The 25,257-nt window shown below is 44.2% G+C and overlaps 1 protein-coding gene across 2 annotated transcripts in view; it reads left to right on the top strand.

The window, feature by feature from the left end:
* The first annotated feature begins 146 nt into the window (after nucleotides 1–146).
* rc3h1b (ring finger and CCCH-type domains 1b) overlaps nucleotides 147–25,257 on the top strand; it is a 30,301-nt gene continuing 5,190 nt past the window's right edge. Inside the window, exons 1-19 of one of the 2 annotated variants that reach the window (XM_014190147.2) lie at nucleotides 147–270; nucleotides 2,157–2,519; nucleotides 7,718–7,838; nucleotides 7,956–8,195; nucleotides 8,549–8,724; nucleotides 9,058–9,258; nucleotides 10,172–10,304; nucleotides 15,092–15,210; nucleotides 15,434–15,546; nucleotides 17,493–17,735; nucleotides 17,843–18,054; nucleotides 18,284–18,663; nucleotides 19,672–19,830; nucleotides 22,289–22,444; nucleotides 22,906–23,119; nucleotides 23,304–23,397; nucleotides 23,494–23,590; nucleotides 23,774–23,956; nucleotides 24,599–24,699. In XM_014190147.2, coding sequence (XP_014045622.1) covers nucleotides 2,289–2,519; nucleotides 7,718–7,838; nucleotides 7,956–8,195; nucleotides 8,549–8,724; nucleotides 9,058–9,258; nucleotides 10,172–10,304; nucleotides 15,092–15,210; nucleotides 15,434–15,546; nucleotides 17,493–17,735; nucleotides 17,843–18,054; nucleotides 18,284–18,663; nucleotides 19,672–19,830; nucleotides 22,289–22,444; nucleotides 22,906–23,119; nucleotides 23,304–23,397; nucleotides 23,494–23,590; nucleotides 23,774–23,956; nucleotides 24,599–24,699 — 3,173 coding nt within the window. In that variant the 5' untranslated portion in view covers nucleotides 147–270; nucleotides 2,157–2,288. The remainder of the gene's footprint in view (nucleotides 271–2,156; nucleotides 2,520–7,717; nucleotides 7,839–7,955; nucleotides 8,196–8,548; nucleotides 8,725–9,057; nucleotides 9,259–10,171; nucleotides 10,305–15,091; nucleotides 15,211–15,433; nucleotides 15,547–17,492; nucleotides 17,736–17,842; nucleotides 18,055–18,283; nucleotides 18,664–19,671; nucleotides 19,831–22,288; nucleotides 22,445–22,905; nucleotides 23,120–23,303; nucleotides 23,398–23,493; nucleotides 23,591–23,773; nucleotides 23,957–24,598; nucleotides 24,700–25,257) is intronic. The other variant, XM_014190150.2, reaches the window with a different exon arrangement.

The following is a 25,257-nucleotide window of genomic DNA, read 5'->3' on the forward strand; positions in this document are numbered from 1 at the left end:
AAGCAAACAGAGACAAACGGTGAGGGACCTACCTGAATGTGTCCAATAGAAACTCTCGTTATAGTTGCAAAACGTTTTGGAGTAAATGGTTTCCGTTTGCAACAGACAAAACGTTTTGCAACAGAACCAGAGTAATGCATACACCCCAGTTAACACCCTCGAACTGGTCTCAAACTTCGGCAGCAGCCAAGCTGCACAGTCGATATGGCGACCGATTTAATAACGCAATATTTTCCTAAAGACATAAATCTTCCAAGTGTTTTGGAATGAGTGAGTAACTTGTGCATGTAATCGAAAAATGTTATGAACAGTTAACAAAGGCATATTTAATTAAGTAGCTATTTATTTTGGACGCCTAGTTTCTGAGCTAGCCTAGCGTACTAATGCCAGCTAGCATAACTGAGAGCTAGCATTAGCGTCCCAGACAGCTCGCTAAGTACGTAGCAGTACGTTAGCTGGCTAGCTGCAATTTATTTGCCAACATTCTGCAACCTGGTTTAGCGATTTGATTGCCACACCATTAGTAGCTAACGTTAGCTAGTTAAATAATTGATGTTGAGTTAAGTAGACGTCTAAAACACGAGCTAAATACCAAAACTAAATAGCTAGTTAGATACAAAATATTAGATATTGCCACATGCAATTCTGGTTGGTTAGCTTGAACGATTCCCTTGCAGCTAGTCATTTGTTGTACTTGTAACTAATGTAACTAGTTATATAATGAGCTAGCTTTAAGTACATTCGTAAGTTTAGTACATTTGTTGTTTCCGTGTCAGTCATGAAACCATCTAACCTTAACTAGCTAACTGCTAACATAATGTCCCATCGCTAACGTTGTTTACCTAGTAACTTAGCTAGCCAGTTATCTAACGTTAGCTAGCTAAAGTAACGTTAATTTACGCTCGAATTTAACACCAAATATGTAGCTACTTGCCAGGTAACTAGCCGTTATGTGATGATAATGTAACGTTGCGTGTTTAACTAGCTAATTGTTATTTTAAATAAAAAACAATATATATTGATGTAGCTATATCCTGCATGATCAAATTGTTAGCTAAAACTGTTAGCTAGATCATTCTGCGCAGCATAGCTAGCTAACGTTAAGTTACCTCAAGCACAAACAGTAGTAACTAGCTACGCCTCCTCTTTGTCTACTACTTGCCAGGCCATAGGCTAACAATGCCAGTCGTTGTTTTGTTCTGTTATTTGGCCATGAGTTGCCAGCCATTTATTATTTATCTGAAGACTGAATTTCCTGGCTCTCTGAAAATTATTGAACCATCTAGAACAGATGTAATCAGATAGTTGGTTAAAGCCGACACTGGATGGTGATCATGCTAACTAACGTTATTCAGCTTGCCGGTGGATTGTCTTTTTAGCTAACCGTTTTGAATTTGTAAGGGCATTGAACTGACGTTATTCAGCTTGCTGGTGGATTGTCTTTTTAGCTAACCGTTTTGAATTTGTAAGGGCGTTGAACTCATTCACCTGGTGCAGCTAACCAGCATATCTTATTGACTATAGACGTACATTTTAAGTTAGCTATCATATTGTGCCTGGTATTATTTTAATAATAATAATACAAATAATATATATATATATATATATATATATATATTATATATATATATATATATATATATATATATATATATATATATATATATATATATATATATATATATATATATATTATAAAGCCAATTAGTTAACTGACAGTAACGTTGACAATCTAACGAAAATAACTGACTGGCCAATGGTTTTATTTAACGTTATTTTATTGTTGTAGCTAAATGTAACATTGCTTGCTTGACCTGTGCCAAGAAGATCAATTAGATCCACTATCAGCTCCTGTAGCTTGGGCTGTTTATATTATGTGGCCTGTAGGTATGCAATTTGTTGCCAGCCATTATAGGAAACAATGTTATTTTGGGTCATCTGGGGTGTAATTATTAGTCCAAAATTCAAACAGTTAGAGTTTCTATTGGACAAATTCAGGTGGGTCCCTCCCCGTTAGTTTCTGTTTGCTTCCTAGTGAATACACCCCTGATGTATCAAGGTAATTGGCTCAGCTAATGTCATTGTGCATGAGTCACTGTGTCAATATTATCCACAGGCTATTAACCCACAATGATTGTATTCCTTCTCTCTTTCAGGATTTGTCAGGCGACATGATGCGCATCCACGATGTGTGACAACGTTTGAAGAACAATTAAGTTCTGAAGAAAAATCTTGATTCCAGTGGAATCTTCCATATATTTTTTTCTTTGTAAAAAAACTGTCCAGTGATGCCTGTGCAAGCCCCACAATGGACGGAGTTCCTGCTGTGTCCCATCTGCACGCAGACGTTCGAGGAGACGGTGCGGCGGCCCATCTCACTGGGCTGTGGCCACACCGTCTGCAAGATGTGCCTGAACAAGCTACACCGCAAAGCCTGCCCCTTTGACCAGACAGCCATCGCCACCGACATCGAGCAGCTGCCGGTAAACACAGCCCTACTGCAGCTTGTGGGGGGACAGGTGAGTCTTGAGACCCGGTGGAGGGGAGTGGCTCAATCCGTTTAGAATCTGTTCTTTACCCACCAGTGTTTTGATTTTAGATAGGTTGTCAGGGTCTCTAGAGTTAGGGATACAGGATGGTGGTTAACAACAGAGCACAAATGGGATGCTGGCCTTCTAGGCAAAGTTGCAAAGAAAAAGCCATATCTCAGACTGGTCAATAAAAAGAAAAGACTGAGATGGGCAAAAGAACAGACACTGGACAGAGGAACTCTGCCTACAAGGCCAGCATCCCGGAGTCACCTCTTCACTGTTGACGTTGAGACTGGTGTTTTGCGGGTACTATTTAATGAAGCTGCCAGTTGAGGACTTGTGAGGCATCTGTTTCTCAAACTAGACAATCTAATTAATGTACTTGTCCTCTTGCTCAGTTGTGCACCGGGGCCTCCCGCTCCTCTTTCTATTCTGGTTAGAGCCAGTTTGCAGTTCTGTGAAGGGAGTAGTACACAGCGTTGTACGAGATCTTCAGTTTCTTGGCAATTTCTCGCATGGAATATCCTTCATTTCTCAGAATAAGACTAGACTGACGAGTTTCAGAAGAAAGTTCTTTGTTTCTGGCCATTTTGAGCCTGTAATCGAACCCACAAATGCTGATGCTCCAGATACTCAACTAGTCTAAAGAAGGCCCGTTTTATTGCTTTAATGAGCACAACAGTTTTCAGCTGTGCTAACATAATTGCAAAAGGGTTTTCTAATGAGCAATTAGCCTTTTAAAATGATAAACTTGGATTAGCTAACACAACGTGCCATTGGAACACAGGAGTGATGGTTGCTGATAATGGGCCTCTGTATGCCTATGTAGATATTCCATAAAAAATTTCCAGCAACAAGTCATTTACAACATTAACAATGTCTACGCTGTATTTCTGATCAATTGTATGTTATTTTAATGGACAAACAATGTCCTTTTCTTTCAAAAACAAGGACATTTCTAAGTGACACCAAACTTTTGAACGGTGTGTGTGTGTGTGTGTGTGTGTGTGTGTGTGTGTGTGTGTGTGTGTGTGTGTGTGTGTGTGTGTGTGTGTGTGTGTGTGTGTGTATAGTACCAGTCAAACGTTGGGACACACCTACTCATTCCAGGGTTTTTCTTTGTTTTTACTATTTTCTACATTGTAGAAAAATAGTGAAGACATCAAAACTATGAAATAACACATGGAATCATGTAGTAACCAAAAAAGTAGCCACCCTTTGCCTTGATGACAGCTTTGCACATTCTTGGCATTATCTCAACCAGCTTCATGAGGAATACTTTTCCAACAGTCTTGAAGGAGTTCCCACATATGCTGAGCACTTGTTGGCTGCTTTTCCTTCACACTGCGGTCTAACTCATCCCCAACCATCTCAAAAGCCCTTACACAGCCTGGTGGTCTGTTGGGTTATTGTCCTGTTGAAAAACAAATGATAGTCCCACAAAGCGCAAACCAGATGGGATGGCGTATCGCTGCAGAATGCTGTCGTAGCCGTGCTGGTAAAGTGTGCCTTGAATTCTAAATAAATCACTGACAGTGTCAGAAAAGCACACCCACACCATCACACCTCCTCCTCCATGCTTCACGGTGGGAACCACACATGCAGAGATCATCCGTTCACCTACTCTGTGTGTCTCAAAGACACGGCGGTTGGAACGGAAAATCTCAAATTTGGACTCGTCAGACCAAAAGTCAGCTTTCCACTGGTCTAATGTCCATTGCTTGTGTTTCTTGGCCCAAGCAAGTCTCTTCTTATTATTGGTGTCCTTTAGTAGTAGTTCCTTTGCAGCAATTCAACTATGAATGCCTGATTCACACAGTTGATGTTGAGATGTGTCTGTTACTTGAACTGAAGCATTTATTTGGGCTGTAATTTCTGAGGCTGGTAACTCGAATTAACTTATCCTCTGCAGCAGGGTCTTCCTTTCCTGTGGCGTTCCTCATGAAAGCCAGTTTCATCATAGCGCTTGATGGGTTTTGCAACTGCATTTTCAAAGTTCTTGAAAATTCCGGATTGACTGACCTTCACGCTGTTTCTCTTTGTTTTTTTGAGCTGTTCTTGCCATAAAATGGACTTGGTCTTTTACCAAATAGGGATATCTTCTGTATACACAACTGATTGGCTCAAATGCATTAAGAAGGAAAGAAGATCCACAAATTATCTTATAACAAGGCACACCTGTTAATTGAAATGCATTCCAGGTGACTACCTCATGAAGCTGGTTGAGAGAATGCCAAGTGTGCAAAGCTGTCATCAAGGCAAAGGGTGGCAACTTTGGAGAATCTCAAATATAAAATATATATTTTTATTTAACACTTTTTTGGTTACTTCATGATTCCGTATGTCTATTTCATAGTTTTGGTGTCTTCACTATTATATTACAATGTAGAAAATAGTTAAAGTAAAGAAAAAGCCTTGAATGAGAGGTGTGTACAAACTTTATACTGTGTGTGTATATATACAGTTGAAGTCGGAAGTTTACATAGACCTTAGCCAAATACATTTTAACTCAGTTTTTCACAATTCCTGACATTTAATCCTAGTAATAAATTCCCTGTCTTAGGTCAGTTAGGATCACCACCTCATTTTAACAATGTGAAATGTCAGAATAATGGTAGAGAATGATTTATTTCAGCTTTTATTTCTTTCATCACATTCCCAGTGGGTCAGAAGTTGACATACACTCAATTAGTATTTGGTAGCATTGCCTTTAAATTGTTTAACTTAGGTAAAACGTTTCGGGTAGCCTTCCACAAGCTTCCCACAGTAAGTTAGGTGAATTTTGGCCCATTCCTCCTGACAGAGCTGGTGTAACTGATTCAGCTTTGTAGGCCTTCTTGCTCGCACACACTTTTTCAGTTCTGCCCACAGATTTTCTTTAGGCCACTCCAATACCTTGACGTTGTTGTCCTTGAGCCATTTTGCCACAACTTTGGAAGTATGCTTGGGATCGTTGTCCATTTGGAAGACCCATTTGCGACCAAGCTTTAACTTACTAACTGATGCCTTGAGAGATGTTGCTTCAATATATCCACATAATTTTCCTACCTCTTGATGCCATCTATATTGTGAAGTGCACCAGTCCCTCCTGCAGCAATGCACCCCCACAACATGATGCTGCCACCCCCGTGCTTCACGGTTGGGATGGTGTTCTTCGGCTTGCAAGCCTCCCTCTTTTTCCTCCAAACATAAGGATGGTCATTATTAGAGGTCGACCGATTAATCGGAATGGCCGATTAATTAGGGCCGATTTCAAGTTTTCATAACAATCAGAAATCGGTATTTTTGGACGCCGATTTGCCCGATTTAAAGTGAAATAATCTGTCTGTAAACAATTGTTGGAAAAATGACTTGTGTCCTGCACAAAGTAGATGTCCTAACCGACTTGCCAAAACTAAAGATTGTTAACATGCCATGTATTCTTTATTGGATGGGTTTTGTTGGCGTTGTAATGACACGGTAGTCTGCCAGTTATGGGATCGATAATTTTGTTGTGAGAGGACATTGCCCAGAAGGGTTTGGCGTGGAATTTGATGCAACGTTCATCTGTGAAGTTGCCAGGCGTTCTGCTAAGACACACTTTCTACTGACTTTTTCCCTCTTTAAAAAGTGAGAAGCTGTGATGATGAAATTTGATTAGACTTGACAAGCTTCAACACGTAGCCAGCCAAGTATGTCAATTACACTTGGGCGGTGTATCGCATATGCCTTGTGCCTGGAGGGGAATTCTGTGCTACGCCACTGCTTATAACTAAGTTAACTATCTAAAATGTGCCAAATAAATTGTCAGCTCAGGGCTCCAGCTATGCGTTTGGTTTGCTAACTTGCTAGCTAAGTCGCTAGCTTGCAAGACCAAGCTTCTTGTTTACATCAGAGACAAGCAATCCCCTCCTGGATCAAGATCCCTGCTCCCTAAATTAGTTTTGTGTGTAAAACAACTTTTTTTTTAATATGTTTGGAATGAAATAGCGCTCCTTGCGCTGCTGGTAATCCTCTATACCCCGGTATGGTACAGGAACAGTATGAAAATCTGTGTACTACTCAACCCTAGTGTCATAATGGTATTATAGCTGTGAGGTGGGCAAGGTCACATTTTCTCTGCTCAGTGAGTGTTAGCCTGATGACTCACACTGTTATTATTATTATTCTGCTCCTCTGTCTTTTGCTACATAATTTAGTCTGAGACTGTCATCATTGAAGTCGTTTGTTGTGACAAGAGCTATTGTACAAAGCAGTCAGCGATTTGTATCGTCTCTAACCAATCAGAGTGTCAACGTCAATGACACATTTTCAAACTGCTGCTTTACCCAAGTGTTCTGGCTCTGGCCCAACCCATCGGCTTTCTGGACCAATCAGACAGCCCCGGATGTGTTCGCATTTGGTGAAGGGTCAGCGAGGTACTCGGATCCAGACTCATTTTGGAGAAAACCGTCCGCGGGCGTTGCGTCTCATTTGGCCAGAGCATGGAGTCTGGTTAGCCAGGCAAAATGTCTGTGCCCATTTGAATTACAATTATTCAAATTGGGTTGTGTTCCTTATGCACCCAATAACATGAACTGAAACAGGAGGGACTACCTGGACTTGCCTACCCCAGACCAGCTTATTCCCATTCAGAGCAATCTATGGGTGGGTGGACTAGTGGCTATATTGGGTATGCTGTTTGAAATGTTTGTATAATTGATGGTTATCACACCACACCTCATAATTCTCTACCTTTTTATAAGTTATACATATGATCCAACACTTTTATTGAGCAACCATACTGTGTGGGTGGCCTGTGGCATTCCTGTGGATGTTAGTGCTATTTTAGGCCATTTTAATTCCATGTCACTTCCATGTCACATGTCACAAGTTGGATGAGACAGACAGACATACACCACGGAGTGATTGATCAAACATGAGTAAACACAGTCACAAAGCCCAATTATCTTATGTTAACAATCACTCAAGCACCTTGAAAGAAATGCTAGTGAATTTAGGGACTGCATGCTCAATGCTCCAACACATAACTATTGATTATTAAGTAACCTAATTATATTATAAACTAATAATAAAGTTATTTGTTCAATCATTTGACTGTAAATTAACCCAGTGACACGTTTACCAGCTCATCATCCTATTACAGGTGATGCGTGTTTTAATTTCCTATATTAATATACCATTATGCCTCTGTGTCCTACCTCCAGGTTCCCAAGGTTCAGCCGGTGGCCTTGATCACCAGTCCAGAGGACTCGCTGCACTATGAGGAGGCTAGGCAGTGTGTAGAGGAGCTGGCCCTCTACCTCAAACCCCTCAGCAACAACAGAGGTAACATACACACCACACAAAAATGAACTAACTCTGACTTTGGACAATGATGACAATGCCACTCTCAATGGTGTGTGTCTGTCTCCCTCTCTCCCCCCTCCGTCCTTCTCTCCCCAGGGGTGGGTCTAAGCAGCACAGCCCAGAGCATGCTGAGTCGGCCCATGCAGAGGAAGCTGGTGACCCTGGTCCACTGTCAGCTGGTGGAGGAGGAGGGCCGGGTGCGGGCCATGAGGGCAGCCAGGTCTCTGGGGGAGCGCACGGTCACAGAGCTCATCCTACAGCACCAGAACCCCCAGCAATTGTCATCCAACTTGTGGGCCGCCGTCCGTGCCCGGGGCTGCCAGTTCTTGGGCCCAGGTAAGATGAGAGGAAGTTACACACACGCACCCGCCCTGACTATAACAGAGTTTCTCAAACCTCTCCTTGGAGAACCCCAACTGTTCCATTTGATCTATTCCATAGCTATCAGACCTGATTCAACTAGTGATCTAATCCTCAAGCCCTTGACTAGTTAAATCACTGCTAGTTCAGATCTACAACAAAATTGTGAGATGTTTGGGGGTCCACAAGGTGAGTTTTGAGAAACGCTGTGTTATCCAATGACATTTACTAGTGTAAGTGTTTGTATATGTTGTCTAACTTGCATAACTGTCTGAATTGATGTGTGTATTTGTGGTCTAATAATCCACCTGCTTCCTTCTCCCTCCCAGCCATGCAGGAGGAGGCTCTGAAGCTGGTGCTGCTGGCTCTGGAGGATGGCTTGGCCCTGTCCAGGAAGGTTCTAGTGCTTTTTGTGGTCCAGAGGTTAGAGCCACGCTTCCCCCAGGCCTCCAAGACCAGCATAGGCCACGTGGTGCAGCTCCTCTACAGGGCCTCCTGCTTCAAGGTATGTCTGACTACCTGTATGACATACAGAAACGCAGACCCTGGGTCTGGGTCGTGTTCACTAGGCACCAAACAGGAAACCGGACGGAAACTAGGAGCTACTGACTGAACTTGCCCAACAAGAAGCACAGATTTCTGTTTTCCGTTGCTCAGCGTTTGTAAATGTTTGCTTCGGTGAACATGACCCAGCAAAGGCCTTGTGGTTCCCAAACGTTTTTGTGCCATGACCTCCCAAAATCTTTCTGGACCAGCTGCAACCAACCACCTGATCCTGACCCACCATTTAGAGAAACGGTACCTTAATGTACCCCTCCCTCTCTCCACGGCTGCATAGGTGACGAAGCGCGACGAGGACTCGTCCCTGATGCAGCTGAAAGAGGAGTTCAGGACGTATGAGGCACTGCGGCGCGAACACGACTCCCAGATTGTGCAGATCGCCATGGAGGGCGGCCTCCGCATCGCTCCCGACCAGTGGTCCTCCCTGCTCTATGGGGACCAGTCCCACAAGTCCCACATGCAGTCCATCATCGACAAGGTGTGTGTTACTGGTCCTAGAAGTTGTCATGTACGTCAGGGTTCCCCAATTGGCGTCCCACGGTTGATTTTTATTTTGCCCCCCAGGTTTTCTGAGCCAAAAAATGAAATATTTTCCTAAGAATTCCCACACATAAGAGAGATATTTGTGATCGTATACAAATGTAAGCAATGTTTGAAATTATTATGTTTTAGTGAAATATTATATCTGTTTGGGCTTCTTGCGGTCAATTTGCAGTCTACAAATTAGTTGTAATTATGTTCCAGCCCCCGACCATCCGCTCAAGAAACAAATCTGCCCGCCCTGAATCTAGTTGATGATCCCTGATGTACGTCGTATTGTTAATTACACAGGAGGCTGCTGAGGGGAGGACGGCTCATAATGGCTGGATCGGCGCAAATGGAATGGCATCAAACACCTGGAAACCATGTGTTTGACGTATTTGATACCATTCCACCTATTCCGCTCCAGTCATTACCACGAGCCCATTCTCCCCAATTAAGGTGTCACCAACCTCCTGTGTGGTTCAGTATCAACAAGGTGTGTGTGTGTGTGTGTGTGTGTGTGTGTGTGTGTGTGTGTGTGTGTGTGTGTGTGTGTGTGTGTGTGTGTGTCCATTACTTATTCAGACACACATTCACAAAAATCCCACGTTAACTCATGTAAACATCTGCTTATCAGTTTGAATTTGTCTGTATGACACACATGAAAACACATAAGAGACATTGTACTGAGCTTCCACTAAAGGAGCAGCACTCTGTCGCAGTAGAAAACATATTATTTCAACCAATGCTAATAGGATCAAGGAGGACAGGAATGATCATATCCACACAAAGTGGTAGAAGATCCAGGTTCAGGCACTCAGATGCTGATAGGATTTACGTTAACCCTTTCCCATCCTGTGTCCCTCCAGTTGCAAACGCCAGCGTCGTTTGCCCAGAGCGTTCAGGAGCTGACCATCGCCTTGCAGAGGACGGGCGACCCCGCCAACCTTAACCAGCTCCGACCACACCTGGAACTACTGGCCAACATCGACCCTAGCCCCGGTGAGAGAGACACAGACACGCATACTCAACACCTACATTCTTATTCTACCTTCAACAATGAATACAACTGAAAATAGAATTCAGACCAGACATACTGGGGTTGTATTCCATTCCCAAATGTTGCCACCTCCCTCAACCTCCCTTTTTCTGTGTTCCCATTATGGAACTGATAGGGCTAAAATGGATGAAAGCAGTACCAGGAACTTTTGCTTTCCCCTTTTCAGCCCCATCAGATCAGTGAAGGGCAGGGAACACAGACAGAGGGGAGGGAGCTTTCTCTAACTTTCTGGAATTAAATGCTGCCCAGTACTTTCCACTAGTTAAAACCTGTTAGGGCTAGGGGGCAGCATTTGCACGTCTGGATAAAAAAAATGTACCCGATTTAATCTGGTTACTAATCCTACCCAGTAACTAGAATATGCATATACTTATTATATATGGATAGAAAACACCCTAAATTTTCTAAAACTGTTTGAATGGTGTCTGTGAGTATAACAGAACTCATTTGGCAGGCAAAACCCTGAGACATTTTCTGACAGGAAGTGGATACCTGATGTGTTGTATTGCCTTTAAACCTATCCCATTGAAAAACACAGGGGCTGAGGAATATTTTGGCACTTCCTATTGCTTCCACTAGATGTCACCAGCCTTTACAAAGTGTTTTGAGTCTTCTGGAGGGAGATCTGACCGAACAAGAGCCATGGAACGATGATGTCCCATTAGACACCTGGCGCGCGAGTTCATGTTGGGTACCCTCGTTCCAATACGTTATAAAAGAGTATGCATTCGTCCACCTTGAATATTATTCATGTTCTGGTTAAAAAGGCCCTAATGATTTATGCTATACAACGTTTGACATGTTTGAACGAACGTAAATATATTTTTTCCCCTCGTTCATGACGAGAAGTCCGGCTGGCTTAGATCATGTGCTAACAAGACAGAGATTTTTGGACATAAATGATGAGCTTTTTTGAACAAAACTACATTCGTTATGGACCTGTGATACCTGGAAGTGACATCTGATGAAGAGAATCAAAGGTAATGGATTATTTACATAGTATTTTCGATTTTAGATCTCCCCAACATGACGTCTAGTCTGTATCGCAACGCGTATTTTTCTGGGCGCAGTGCTCAGATTATTGCAAAGTGTGATTTCCCAGTAAGGTTATTTTTAAATCTGGCAAGTTGATTGCGTTCAAGAGATGTAAATCTATAATTCTTTAAATGACAATATAATATTTTACCAATGTTTTCTAATTTTAATTATTTAATTTGTGACGCTGACTTGACTGCCGGTTATTGGAGGGAAACGATTTCCTCAACATCAATGCCATAGTAAAACGCTGTTTTTGGATATAAATATGAACTTGATAGAACTAAAAATGCATGCATTGTCTAACATAATGTCCTAGGAGTGTCATCTGATGGAGATTGTAAAAGGTTAGTGCATCATTTTAGCTGGTTTTATGGTTTTGGTGACCCTGTCTTTGACTTGACAAAACATTACACACAACTCTTGTAAATGTACTGTCCTAACATACTCTAAATTTATGCTTTCGCCGTAAAACCTTTTTGAAATCGTAAAACGTGGTTAGATTAAGGAGATGTTTATCTTTCAAAGGGTGTAAAATAGTTGTATGTTTGAAAAATTTGAATTTTGACATTTATTTGGATTCAAATTTGCCGCGCTTGAAATGCACCTGCTGTTGATGGAGTGCACCACGTGTGGCACGCTAGCGTCCCACCTAGCCCATAGAGGTTAAGTGGTCAAGAATCAATCAATCAGTGTAGAACAGGTTGGGTGTGTTTGTTAGTTGTGTTATCAGACTGATTCAAATAGGCATAACTCACTGGCCCTTAAGACTCATCTCACCCATGGATTTTGACCTATATGTCATTACAATCTTTCAGTATTGGACCATTTCATTTAAGGACTTTTGGTGGGACACACTATTCAACAGCCAGTGAAATAGCATGGCGGGAAATACAAAACAGCAATAATCTCATAATTAAATTTTCTCAAAATCAACTATTTTACACCATTTTAAAGATAAGACTCTCGTTAATCTAACCACATTGTCCGATTTCAAAAAGGCTTTACGGCGAAAGCATAAAATTAGATTATGTTAGGACATAAACTTCACAAGAAAAACCACACAGCCATTTTCCAAGCAAGGACATGCATCACAAAAACCAAAAGTACAGCTAAAATATTCACTAACCTTTGATGATCTTCATCAGATGGCACTCATAGGACTTCATGTTATATAATACATGTATGTTTTGCTCGATAAAGTTCATATTTATATCCAAAAATATTTTACATTGGCGCGTGATGTTCAGAAAATGTATTCCCACCAAAACTTGCGGTGAATATGCACATTAATTTACAAAAATACTCATCATAAACACTGATCAAATTTACAACAGTTATTGAAAGAATTATAGATACACTACTCCTTGACGCAACCGCTTTGTCAGATTTCAAAATAACCTTACGGAGAAAGCACATTGTTCAATATTCTGAGTACATAGCTCAGCCATCGAAGCAAGCTATACAGCTACCTGCCAAGTTCTGGCATCAACAAAACCCTGAATTAGTATTATAAATATTCTCTTACCTTTGCTGATCTTCGTCAGAATGCACTCCGAGGACTCCTACTTCCACAAGAAATGTTTGTTTTGTTCGAAATACTTCATATTTATGTCCAAATACCTCCGCTTTGTTCGTGCGTTCAGATCACTATCCAAAGGCATAACGCGCGAGCGCAGTACCAGAGACAAAGTCAAATAGTTCCATTACCATTCGTAGAAACATGTCAAACGTTGTTTACAATCAATCCTTAGGGTCTTTTTAACATAAAACGTTGATAATATTCCAACCGGACAATAGCGTATTCATTCACGAAGAAAAAGGAGGGGCGTGCTGGCGGGCTCGCGCATCACCAAGTCCTTTGTCCATAGGCAGTCCACTCATTGACTGAGCTCCTATTTTCTGCCCAGTAACAGGAGAAGGATGAAACACGTTTCTAAAGGCTGTTGACAGCCAATGGAAGCCTTAGGAAGTGCAACGTGACCCCACAGACACTGTAGTTTGGATAGGGATTCAAAAGAAGAACTACAATTGTCAGATTTCCCACTTCCTGGTTGGATTTTTCTCAGGTTTTTGCCTGCCATATGAGTTCTGTTATACTCACAGACATCATTCAAACAGTTTTAGAAACGTCAGAGTGTTTTCTATCCAAATCTACTAATAATATGCAAATATTTGACTCTGGGCCCGAGTATTAACTCTCTTTCTTATTGGTCTATTAAATAATTTACTGCCTGGTGATGTCACTCGGCAGGCCAAAACACTATGCCACCAAACCACTCTTACACTAAAAGGGCATTATCATCATTTTCCACTATTTCACAGTGTTATTATTGTGTGTGTGTGTCACACACCTACTCATTCAAGGGTTTTGCTTTATTTTTACTATTTTCTACATTGTAGAATAATAGTCAAGACATCAAAACTATGAAATAACACATATGGAATCATGTATTAACCAAAAAAGTGTTAAACAAATCAAAATGTATTTTATATTTGAGACTCTTCAAAGTAGCCATCCTTTGCCTTGATGACAACTTTGCACACTCTTGGCATTCTCTCAACCAGTTTCACCTGGAATGTTTTTCCTACAGTCTTGAAGGAGTTCCCACATATGCTGAGCATTTGTTGGCTGCTCTTCTTATTGGTGTCCTTTAGTAGTGGTTTCTTTGCAGCAGCTCGACCATGAAGGCCTGATTCACGCAGTCTCCTCTGAACAGTTGATGTTAAGATTTGTCTGTTACTTGAACTCTGTAAAGAATTTATTTGGGCTCTAATTTCTGAGGCTGATAACTCTAATGAACATATCCTCTGTAACAGGGGTAACTCTGGGTCTTCCTTTCCTGTGGCGGTACTCATGAGAGCCAGTTTCATCATAGCGCTTGATGGTTTTTGCGACTGCACTTGACGAAACTTTCAAAGTTCTTGACATTTTCCACATTGATGTCTTAGTGATGATGGACTGTTGTTTCTCTTTGCTTATTTGAGTTGTTCTTGCCGTAATATGGATTTGGTCTTTTACCAAGCTATCTTCTGTATACCACCCCTACCTCACAACACAACTGATTGGCTAAAACGTATTGAAAAGGAAAGAAATTCCACAAATATTAACTTTTAACAAGGCACACCTGTTAATTGAAATGCATTCCAGTTGACTACCTCATGTTGCTGGTTGAGAGAATGCCAAGAGTGTGTAAAGCTGTCATCAAGGCAAAGGGTGACTACTTTGAAGAATCTGAAATATAAAATATGTTTTGATTTGTTTAATCCTTTTTTGGTTACTACATGATTCTATATGTGTTAGTTCATAGTTTTGATGTCTTCACTATTTTTCTACAATGTAGAAAATAGTACAAATAAAGGAAAACCCTTGGAATGAGTAGGTGTGTCCAAACTTTGACTAGTACTGTATATAACAGTACGGTATATAAAAGAAAATCCAGTATTTGACTGCACTGGGCCTTTAAGAGCCCTTTAAGCAATAGCCTATGTATGAAAGAGAGGGTGTGAAGACTATTTGTTTGGTTTAGTACTTTGCGTGCAATGCCTTTTTCAATAATTTATATTGTAATCTTATTGTTATTGCTGACAACAGTCCCAGATGTCCAAGTTATCAGCATCACTATTATAATGTTTCTTATACTCCTTCATGTCAAGTATTTACTCATATCTCCCCTACCCTCTGGCTCTCTAGACGCCCCCCCTCCCACGTGGGAGCAGCTGGAGAAGGGTCTGGTGGCGGTGAAGACGGTGGTCCACGGCCTTGTGGACTTCATCCAGAACCACAGCAAGAAGGGCGCCGACCCTCAACAGGTCCGTCTCTCAATCTGGCTCATTGTCACTGATCAGGGCCCGTATTCATACTGCGTCATCCTGTCCATGTAACCTTATTAATTATGATCTAAATAAAAGGCTAAACTGATCCTGGATCAGCACTCCTACTTTGAGACGTTTTATGAATACTGTTCCAGATATTTGGAATGTTGCACTTAAAAATGACACTATTATTCTATTGGATATGTTTTTCTGTCTCTAGCCTCCCCAGCACAGTAAATACAAGACGTACATGTGTCGGGACATGAAGCAGAAGGGGGGCTGTCCCCGAGGAGCCAGCTGTACCTTCGCCCACTCTCAGGAGGAGCTGGAGAAGTAAGTCCCCCCTCCATCTTCAGAAATATATATTATATATACACTACCGTTCAAAAGTTTGGAGTCACTTAGAAATGTCCTTGTTTTTGAAAGAAAAGCACATTGTTTGTCCATTAAAATAACATTGAATGTATCAGAACTACAGTGTAGACATTGTTAATGTTGCAAATGACTATTGTAGCTGGAAATGGCTGATTGTTATGGAATATCTGCATAGGCGTACAGAGGCCCATTATCAGCAACCATCACTCCTGTGTTCCAGTTAGCTAATCCAAGTTTATCATTTTAAAATGCTAATTAATTATTAGAAAACCCTTTTGCAATTATGTTAGCGCAGCTGAAAACTGTTGTGCTGATTAAAGAAGCAATAAAACTGGCCTTCTTTAGACTAGTTGAGTATCTGGAGCATCAGCATTTGTTGGTTCGATTACAGGCTCAAAATGGCCAGAAACAAAGAACTTTCTTCTGAAACTCGTCAGTCTATTCTTGTTCTGAGAAATAAAGGCTATTGAATGCGAGAAATTGCCAAGAAACTGAAGATCTCGTACAACGCTGTGTACTACTCCCTTCACAGTACTGCGCAAACTGGCTCTAACCAGAATAGATAGTGGGAGGCCCCGGCGCAATTTTTTGCTAAAATTTGTTTACATCCTGGCATTTCTCCTTTGCAAAGATAATCCATCCACCTGACAGGTGTGGAATATCAAGAAGCTGATTAAATGGCATGGTCATTACACAGGTGCAACTTGTGCTGGGGACAATAAAAGCCACTCTAAAATGTGCAGTTCTGTCACACAACATAATGCCACAGATGTCTCAAGTTGAGGGAACCTGCAATTGGCATGCTGACTGGAGGAATGTTTTACAGAGCTGTTGCCAGAGAATTTAATGTTCATTTCTCTACTATAAGCCGCCTCCAACGTTGTTTTAGAGAATTTGGCAAGACATCCAACCAGACCACATGTAACCATGCCAACCCAGGACCTCCACATCCGGCTTCTTCACCTGCGGGGTTGTCTGAGGAGGTGGAGGGGGGATGCTGAGGAATATTTCTGTCTGTAATAAAGCCCTTTTGTGGGGAAAAACTCATTCTGATTGGCTTGGCCTAGCTCCCCAGTGCCCTCCCAGGCCCACCCATGGCTACGCCCCTGCCAGCCATGGCAAATCCATAGATTAGGGCCTAAGTAATATATTTGAATGACTGATTTCCTTCTATGAACTGGAACTCTGTAAAATATTTGAAGTTGTTCAATGTTGCGTTTATATTTGTATTATATAAATATCCACATCTCACAACCAGCACCCTTTGAATTGAAATAAAAAGACTCAGTCATGGACACTTACTGACACTTGTGGCTTCTTTGTGTGATGTATTGTTGTCTCTACCTTCTTGCCCTTTGCTGTTGTCTGTGCCCAATAATGTTTGTACCATGTTTTGTGCTGCTGCCATGTTGTGTTGCTACCATGCTGTGTTGTCATGTGTTGCTGCCTTGCTATGTTGTCGTCTTAGGTCTCTCTTTATGTAGTGTTGTCTCTCTTGTTGTAGTGTGTGTTTTGTCCTATTTATATTGTATTTATTTATATATTTTTAATCCCGGGGCCTTTTGGTAGGCCATCATTGTAAAATAAGAATTTGTTCTTAACTGACTTGCCTAGTTAAGTGAAGGTTAAATAAAACAATAAAAAATGCCACAAACTCTGCTCTCTTTTCCATTTGCATCAATGTACCCAAATCGTATTTTGCTCAGATAACCTCATTCTTAGTTTATAGTCTATGGAGTTATTGCTTAGTAGGCCACTGTTTTAAAACCTATTCCGTTGGTGTAGAGTCAACTATTTTTTTATCTACAGTAGGATGACTTCTGTTTTTATAGCCACTATATAACTACTGTGTTTTACGTTTATAGCAGGCCACTCAGGTCACAAGGATAACTTTATGTTCGTAGGTACCGTAAGATGAACAAGCGTTTGGCGGCTCGCCTCCCTGGCTCATCCGGCCTGCTGTCGGATGACTGTCTCCCTCTGGACATGGGGGTAACCCGGAAACCCTCGCCCCTTACCAACGGCTCGGCTGGACACCCCATGCCCCAGCTCATCACCCGCGGCACGGACGCCGTGACCTACGACCTGTTGTGCAAGCCCAAGATGGACGGCGGGAGCAGCAGCTCCCCGGGATCGCCCCCTGACTCGTAAGTGGGAAACCCACCCAGTTTTAGCTATAAAATCTGGCACTTTTCTTTTTACATTGATGCAAAAACTTGTAGCATTATTCAGAACTCTGTTTTTCTTTCCTCAGTCTGGATTCGGGGCCCAAACAAGGGTTCCTCCAGCCCCCCCTTGCCATGGGCCACCCCAGGGTGCCAGGGGACCCCATGCCCAAACAGATTCCCGTAGGTGTGATGCCCCGGGGGCCTCAGATGTACCCCCAGCAGCTGCCTGACATGTACTACTCCGACTCACGCCCACTGCCCTCCGCCTCCCAGTACGAGCCTTCGCAGTACCCCCAAGGTGAGGCTGAACGTTGATTAAATGTTTTATGTTGTTCAAATGTTTGTTTGTTTGCTGTAGTGCATTTCATTTATTTTATTTGAGGGCGAACATTTTCTGTTTTATTATTTCCCAGCAACTGATTTCAGCTCTGTCAATAGAAAATGTGTTTTGAACCTATGATTTTGCTGAATTACCGATATGAACCTAAAACGTGTAAAGAAAATCAACATGTCAACGTGTCCTCCAGGATACCCCTACCAGCAGCCCCCCCAGTACTCCACCCAGCGCTACATCCGAAGCCTCCCTACCCCCAGCGAGCCTGCTGGACCCCCCTACCAGGACCGCTATCCTGGCTATGGCCCTCCCGAGCGCCCTTACCCAGCTCCCCACTCCACCCCCCCCTACTCCTACCTTCCCCACTATGACACCCGGGGCCGCCACGGCCCTTACCCTGGCCCCCAGCCATACCCCTCGCAGAGGGACGACATGGTGCGGATGAGCCCTGCTCCCCTGGACGTGCCCCCTAACCACCTCTACCACCAGGAGCAGGTGACCAGGGAGAGGTACCCCCCAGAAGGATACTACCCAACTGGGGCCCAGCCCCAATCTATGAGGTCCAACGTCAGGGTGAGTTTGGTTTCTCCACAATCTGTCATATTTCTCTGTGTGTACGTCTGTGGTCAGCAACCCAGGTATGTAGACTTTTGGTTCAGGCCAACAGTAAAACCCTATTCAACCTGTCTAAAGTCTTGATGAGCAGTTGATCAGTTGAGTCGGGGTGTGTTAGCGCGCCCTGTAACACTCCAGGATGGAGGTTGGTGACCGTTGGTGAACATATACACTGACTGACTACTATGTAGTTGTTGTCTTGTGAGCTGCAGCTTCCTTGAGATTTACACTTGTCTCGTTAGTTAACCAGAAGTCTGATATATTTAATCGTTTTAATGATAGTATGCATTTTTATATGCGTGGTACTAATCATTAAGATGCTGGTAGTTTAGTGTCATTATGGAAATACTGAGTATTATGCTCCTCAACATCCACTACACCCCATATACCCCTCAACATCCGCTACACCCCATATACCCCTCAACATCCGCTACACCCCATATACACCTCAACATCCGCTACACCCCATATACCCCTCAACATCCGCTACACCCCATATACCCCTCAACATCCGCCACACCCCATATACCCCTCAACATCCGCCACACCCCATATACCCCTCAACATCCGCTACACCCCATATACCCCTCAACATCCACTACACCCCATATACCCCTCAACATCCACCACACCCCATATACACCTCAACATCCGCTACACTCCATATACCCCTCAACATCCACCACACCCCATATACACCTCAACATCCACCACACCCCATATACACCTCAACATCCACCACACCCCATATACACCTCAACATCCACCACACCCCATATACACCTCAACATCCACCACACCCCATATACACCTCAACATCCACCACACCCCATATACACCTCAACATCCACCACACCCCATATACACCTCAACATCCACCACACCCCATATACACCTCAACATCCACCACACCCCATATACACCTCAACATGTCTGATAAACTGTGTCCTGTGGTGTGTTATCTAGGAGCAGTACAGACGCTCCTCCCAGCCCAGCCTGGACTACCTGCACCACCGCCGCAAGGAGCTGATGGCCCAACTAGAAGAGAGGAAGGTCATCTCCCCACCACCCTTCGCTGCCTCCCCCACCCTTCCCCATGCCTTCCCTAGTGACTACCCCCCAGAGGTAAGACCAACACACACAACTTAGGTCACTCAGGATCAACACATTAAAGCAGGGGTTCTCAAAGTGGGTTCTCTTTCAGTCGACTCGGTCCGACATCTCACTATGGGACGGTGTGTAAACCAACTAACTCGAGGTAGCACTCACGGCTGGGTTATCTTTTACGGGGGAATTTTAAAGGGATGGTGCTTCAATGCTGGGTAACACACTGAAGAAAAAGCACCGTTCGTGCTAGCCAAACAAACCATACGGCCGTTTAGCCCAGAGGTTGCTTGCTAAAACACGATGGGTACTGACAGAAAGCTACAGACCCTGGGTAGAAGTAGCAAAGATTTGTGGGAACCTGCTATTAGCGGGATGCTAAAGCAGTGGAGCTAGCTAGCTAACAACACCAGTTGTGTGTAGGCCAGGCAACAGGTGTACTGTAGCTAGCCGACGACAAAAGGTGCTGCTAACAAACTGAGGTAACTTCACTCGATAAAGTGAAGCTGATGATAGCAGAATTCCTGAAAATACTAAATAAGCCACCCAATGCTCCGTGGTGGGGTGGTAACCCACACCGAGAGGAACAGTTAAGTTGAGAAGAAAGCTGCTTAACGGGCTAGTAACCAGATAGTAACCAAATAGACATGCGAAGTGGCATAGAATGAGGAAACCAGAGCAGTGCAGAGTGTTATATAGACATGCAGGGTGTACACCCACAATCCTCTGGTTGGGCATGATTTGAATAATGCTTCAACCAATGACCCACAAAAGAGGGCGTGTCCCATAGTGAGGTGTCTTCCTCATCTCCTTCAGAGAACCGGGGTTACATAATGTAACCCAAAGGTCTGTGGCGGTACTGCAGGGGGTCCGCGGCAAGATCTGAAAAATATACTATATCACTAACCAAATCTTAAGTGACATTTGGCCAAGGAATCCATGGAATAAGTTTAAAGTGTGTAATACAATGTAATATTATGAATCAACAATCTATGTTCTTAACCCTGGGCAACATGGGCCTGGGAGGCTACCAGGGATATTGGTATCCACAGTACTCCACCAATTATCACTTTTTCCACTTTAAACTATTCCCCAAAACTATTTTGCATAAATACACTGTATTTTAAGCTTTAAAACGGCAAAGTTTTCTCTCTACCTCGTGGCAAAAAGTGTATAATTACAGGATATTAGCTTTAAAGCTGCAACAACAAAAAATATCTCATGAAAACATTTGTAGAATTGTTGGGAATTATCTTGAAAACTGCAACATTTTCTCTCTGATGCCAAGAGGCCTTTTTAAATGTTCTATCCTCTGTCAATACACTTGGTTTGTCCAGCCATGCACTGCAGACGTCATAGTACAACTCCTTGTAGACTATTTTTATTGCACTCGAGTTGTGTTCTGATTGTGAGAGGTCCCTGATAAATTTGCTATCACAAAATGGGTCCCCAGCCCAAAAAGTTTGCGAACCCCTACATTAAAGAGTCAGAGCTCTGCGTGGTAAAGACCAAAAACAAACTGTTACTGTTGATAAGTGTAAGCCTTCCAAACTCCCAACTGGGAGGATTAATGTCGTGACATTATCTAATTGGGAAGTGAAACTAGAATCATTTTATAACATTTACAAAACAGGGCTTTTGATGCTGTTTTAGCTATGACACTCATTTATCTAGCGACGACCCTGTTTCACAAAAAATATACTATTTTATATTATTCTGCCCTGTATGACACTTTTTTCTAAAATGCCTTTTAGCACGTTCAAGTTGTTTCCAAGTTAGCGTTGCTATACAGTATTGTTAGCGTTGCTGCACAGTGTTGTTAGCGTTGCTGTACAGTATTGTTAGCGTTGCTGCACAGTATTGTTAGCGTTGCTGTACAGTGTTGTTAGCGTTGCTATACAGTATTGTTAGCGTTGCTGCACAGTGTTGTTAGCGTTGCTGTACAGTATTGTTAGCGTTGCTGCACAGTATTGTTAGCGTTGCTGTACAGTGTTGTTAGCGTTGCTATACAGTATTGTTAGCGTTGCTGTACAGTATTGTTAGCGTTGCTGCACAGTATTGTTAGCGTTGCTGTACAGTGTTGTTAGCGTTGCTATACAGTATTGTTAGCGTTGCTGCACAGTGTTGTTAGCGTTGCTATACAGTATTGTTAGCGTTGCTGCACAGTATTGTTAGCGTTGCTGCACAGTGTTGTTAGCGTTGCTGCACAGTGTTGTTAGCGTTGCTGCACAGTGTTGTTAGCGTTGCTGCACAGTGTTGTTAGCGTTGCTGCACAGTGTTGTTAGCGTTGCTGCACAGTGTTGTTAGCGTTGCTGCACAGTGTTGTTAGCGTTGCTGCACAGTGTTGTTAGCGTTGCTGCACAGTGTTGTTAGCGTTGCTGCACAGTGTTGTTAGCGTTGCTGCACAGTGTTGTTAGCGTTGCTGCACAGTGTTGTTAGCACGAGTAACTTACTAACAAACCTGTGTCTGCCTCCGTAGTATGGGGAGGAAAGCTCCAAAGCCTTTGGGAAGTGCAGGGAGCCGGACTACGCGGGCCAGTATTCTCCCTGGTCCTGTGACACTATCGGCTCCTATATTGTCACCAAGGACGCCAAGCCCAAAGACATCATGGTGCCCGGTGCCATGGAGATGATGGTGAGTGACAGCTGGAATAGTGGCGGTGTGTCTTAGTGAGTTTCTGAAAGTATTACTGGTTCAGTTATCACAGGAACAGTGTTGAAAATGTCCTTGATTGGGAGGATTTTAGCTTTCTTTCGGCCCTTCTACCATGCCTTTTTCTTCTCATTCTTTCTCTCTTCCTGTCTTTTCCTCCTTCACCATCTTCCCTCCCCCTGTCTCTCCCTTATTCGTTTTTCTGATTCGCTCTGCGTGAGAGCATCTGTTAAATGGCTAGTTGTTCTGTCCATTTTGTCATTATTGTATTTCACTCTGGATGAATGTCTGCTAAATGTCCCCCCACACATCCATACCATTATTTTTCTCCCCCCATCTATCTGTAGAATGACTGTTCAATTATTGTTCAATTGAGGGCCTGCTACTCTTACTGACTAAATTAGAGGCCTGCTAAATGACACTTGTAAATTCTGCCCCTGTAGAATGTGGATGGTAAAGGTCTACGGGGGGAGCCCTCCATGGAGGCCCAGGCCAGGCGGGGGGCGGAGGTAAAAGACGACGACCCCATCATCCCCTTCGGCCCCCAGCCCACCGTGTCGCGCTTCGGGGCCATCTCACGCACCTCCAAGACAGGCTACCAGACGACAGGCCCCGTGCAGGCCATGGCCTCCGCCCAGGGACCCAAGCACATGGCCGGTAGGGAGACCAATCAATTTATTTACAACTTTACTTTGATCAATCTGTCATCTGGGTTGAGCTCATTAGAGGTCGCAACAGAAGACTTTAGTAAATGAGCATATTGGACAAATGAATATGACCGAGTGGAAATCGTGTTTAAGACATAGGATTTGGTGGTTAACTTGTCGTTGTCCGCCCACAGCAGAGTTCTCCTATGGGCAGCACGGAGGCTGGGGCAGCGCCTCCTACCCCTCCCACCAGACTGGCTCCTCCTCTCAGGGACACTTCAGTGAAAAGTACGACCAAACACTCTCATCACTGCACCCATCCATCTATTAATGCGTTATGTATCAGTAACTCTGATGGCTTGGGTCTCTTCTCCCCTCTCTCAGGCTGCCTATGCCAGCTCAGGACAGAGAGCATCTGAAGATTGAGCTCCAACAGGTCAACCAGCAGATCACCCAACAGACCCAGATCCATGGCATGGAGGTGGGTATTCTCACAAACACACACAGATATGGGACAAACACAACCTTTTGCATTGAAAACAATTAAGGCAAAAACTTTTTTGGTGTGGGGGCAACCAAGCGTGTAAGTAATGGTAGAGAAGGGGTTATTTGTTGGGAAAAGACTGACCTGATTAACCCTGAACTGCCTCTTCCCCATCCTCAGAGGGAGGTCAGTGCCCTGGCGGCCCAGCCCTCCCAACCATGTGAGAATCAGGGCCAGCAGGGGAAGTGGCCCGGTCCAGCGGGGGTTTCCAGCAACGCTGCCTTGGTGTCCAGCGAACAGCTCAGCATGGAGCTGCACCAGGTGGAGAGGGAGATTGGCAAGAGGACCCGCCGGATGGCCATGGTGCGGGAGAGATGGAGGGGACAACTGTAGTTAGTCTGCCTGTTACAATGGGAATTCTTCTGCTCTGCTCACAACGCCCTATAGCAGTGGTTCTCAATCCTGGTCGTGGGGAACCCCAGGGCTGCACATTTTGGTTTTTGCCCTAGCACTACTCACCTGATTCAACTCATCATCTGGCTTTGATTTGAATCAGGTGTGTAGTGCTGGCGGGCGGACAGGCGTACAGGCGGGCGGGCACAGACAGACAGGCGTACAGGCGGGCGGGCACAGACAAACAGGCGTACAGGCGGGCGGGCGGGCACGGACAAACAAGCGTACAGGCGGGCGGGCACGGACAAACAGGCGGGCGGGCACGGACAAACGGCCGTACAGGTCAGCAGGCACAGACAGAAATGGGCACAGACAGAAACGGGCGGACAGGCGCAGGCGGGCGGACAGAAATGGGCGTGCGGGCGGACAGAAATGGGCGTGCGGGCGGACAGAAATGGGCGTGCGGGCGGACAGAAATGGGCGTGCGGGCGGTCAGAAATGGGCGCGCGGGCGGACAGAAACGGGCGCAGATGAGCGGACAGGCAGGCAGACGGACAGGCACAGGCAGACGTGCCACTGTGAGCTGACAGTGTATTGATATGGTCTCTACAGGACAGCCAGGTGGCTCATGAAGTCCAGTACAAGATGAAGTCTGCACAGAATGGCCAGCAGGACCACAAGACCCAGCTGGAGGAGATTGCTCTGGCCCTCGGGTGAGTGGACACACATACACACACCTCAGCAGGACAGCATGTCATTGTACATGGAATGATCTTATGATCGTAACCCTCTCTCTGTCGCACTCTCTGTCGCGTTCTCTCCTTGCTCTCTCTCTTCTCTCTCCTTGCTCGCTCTCGCTCTCTCTCCTCGCTCTCGCTCTCTCTCCTCGCTCTCGCTCTCTCTCCTCGCTCTCTCTCGCTCTCGCTCTCTCTCCTCGCTCTCGCTCTCTCTCCTCGCTCTCGCTCTCTCTCCTCGCTCTCGCTCTCTCTCGCTCGCTCTCTCGCTCTCGCTCTCTCTCTCGCTCTCTCTCTCGCTCTCTCCTCGCTCTCTCTCGCTCTCTCTCCTCGCTCTCTCTCTCTCTCTCTCTCCTCGCTCTCGCCTCTCTCTCCTCGCTCTCGCCTCTCTCCTCGCTCCGCCCTCTCTCGCTCTCGCCCTCTCTCCTCGCTCTCGCCCTCTCTCGCTCGCTCTCGCCTCTCTCCTCGCTCTCGCCCTCTCTCTCGCTCTCGCCTCTCTCCTCGCTCTCGCCCTCTCTCCTCGCTCTCGCCCTCTCC

This window comes from Salmo salar, chromosome ssa03 (assembly GCF_905237065.1).
Source record: "Salmo salar chromosome ssa03, Ssal_v3.1, whole genome shotgun sequence".
In the NCBI taxonomy this organism is placed as follows: Eukaryota; Metazoa; Chordata; class Actinopteri; order Salmoniformes; family Salmonidae; genus Salmo; species Salmo salar.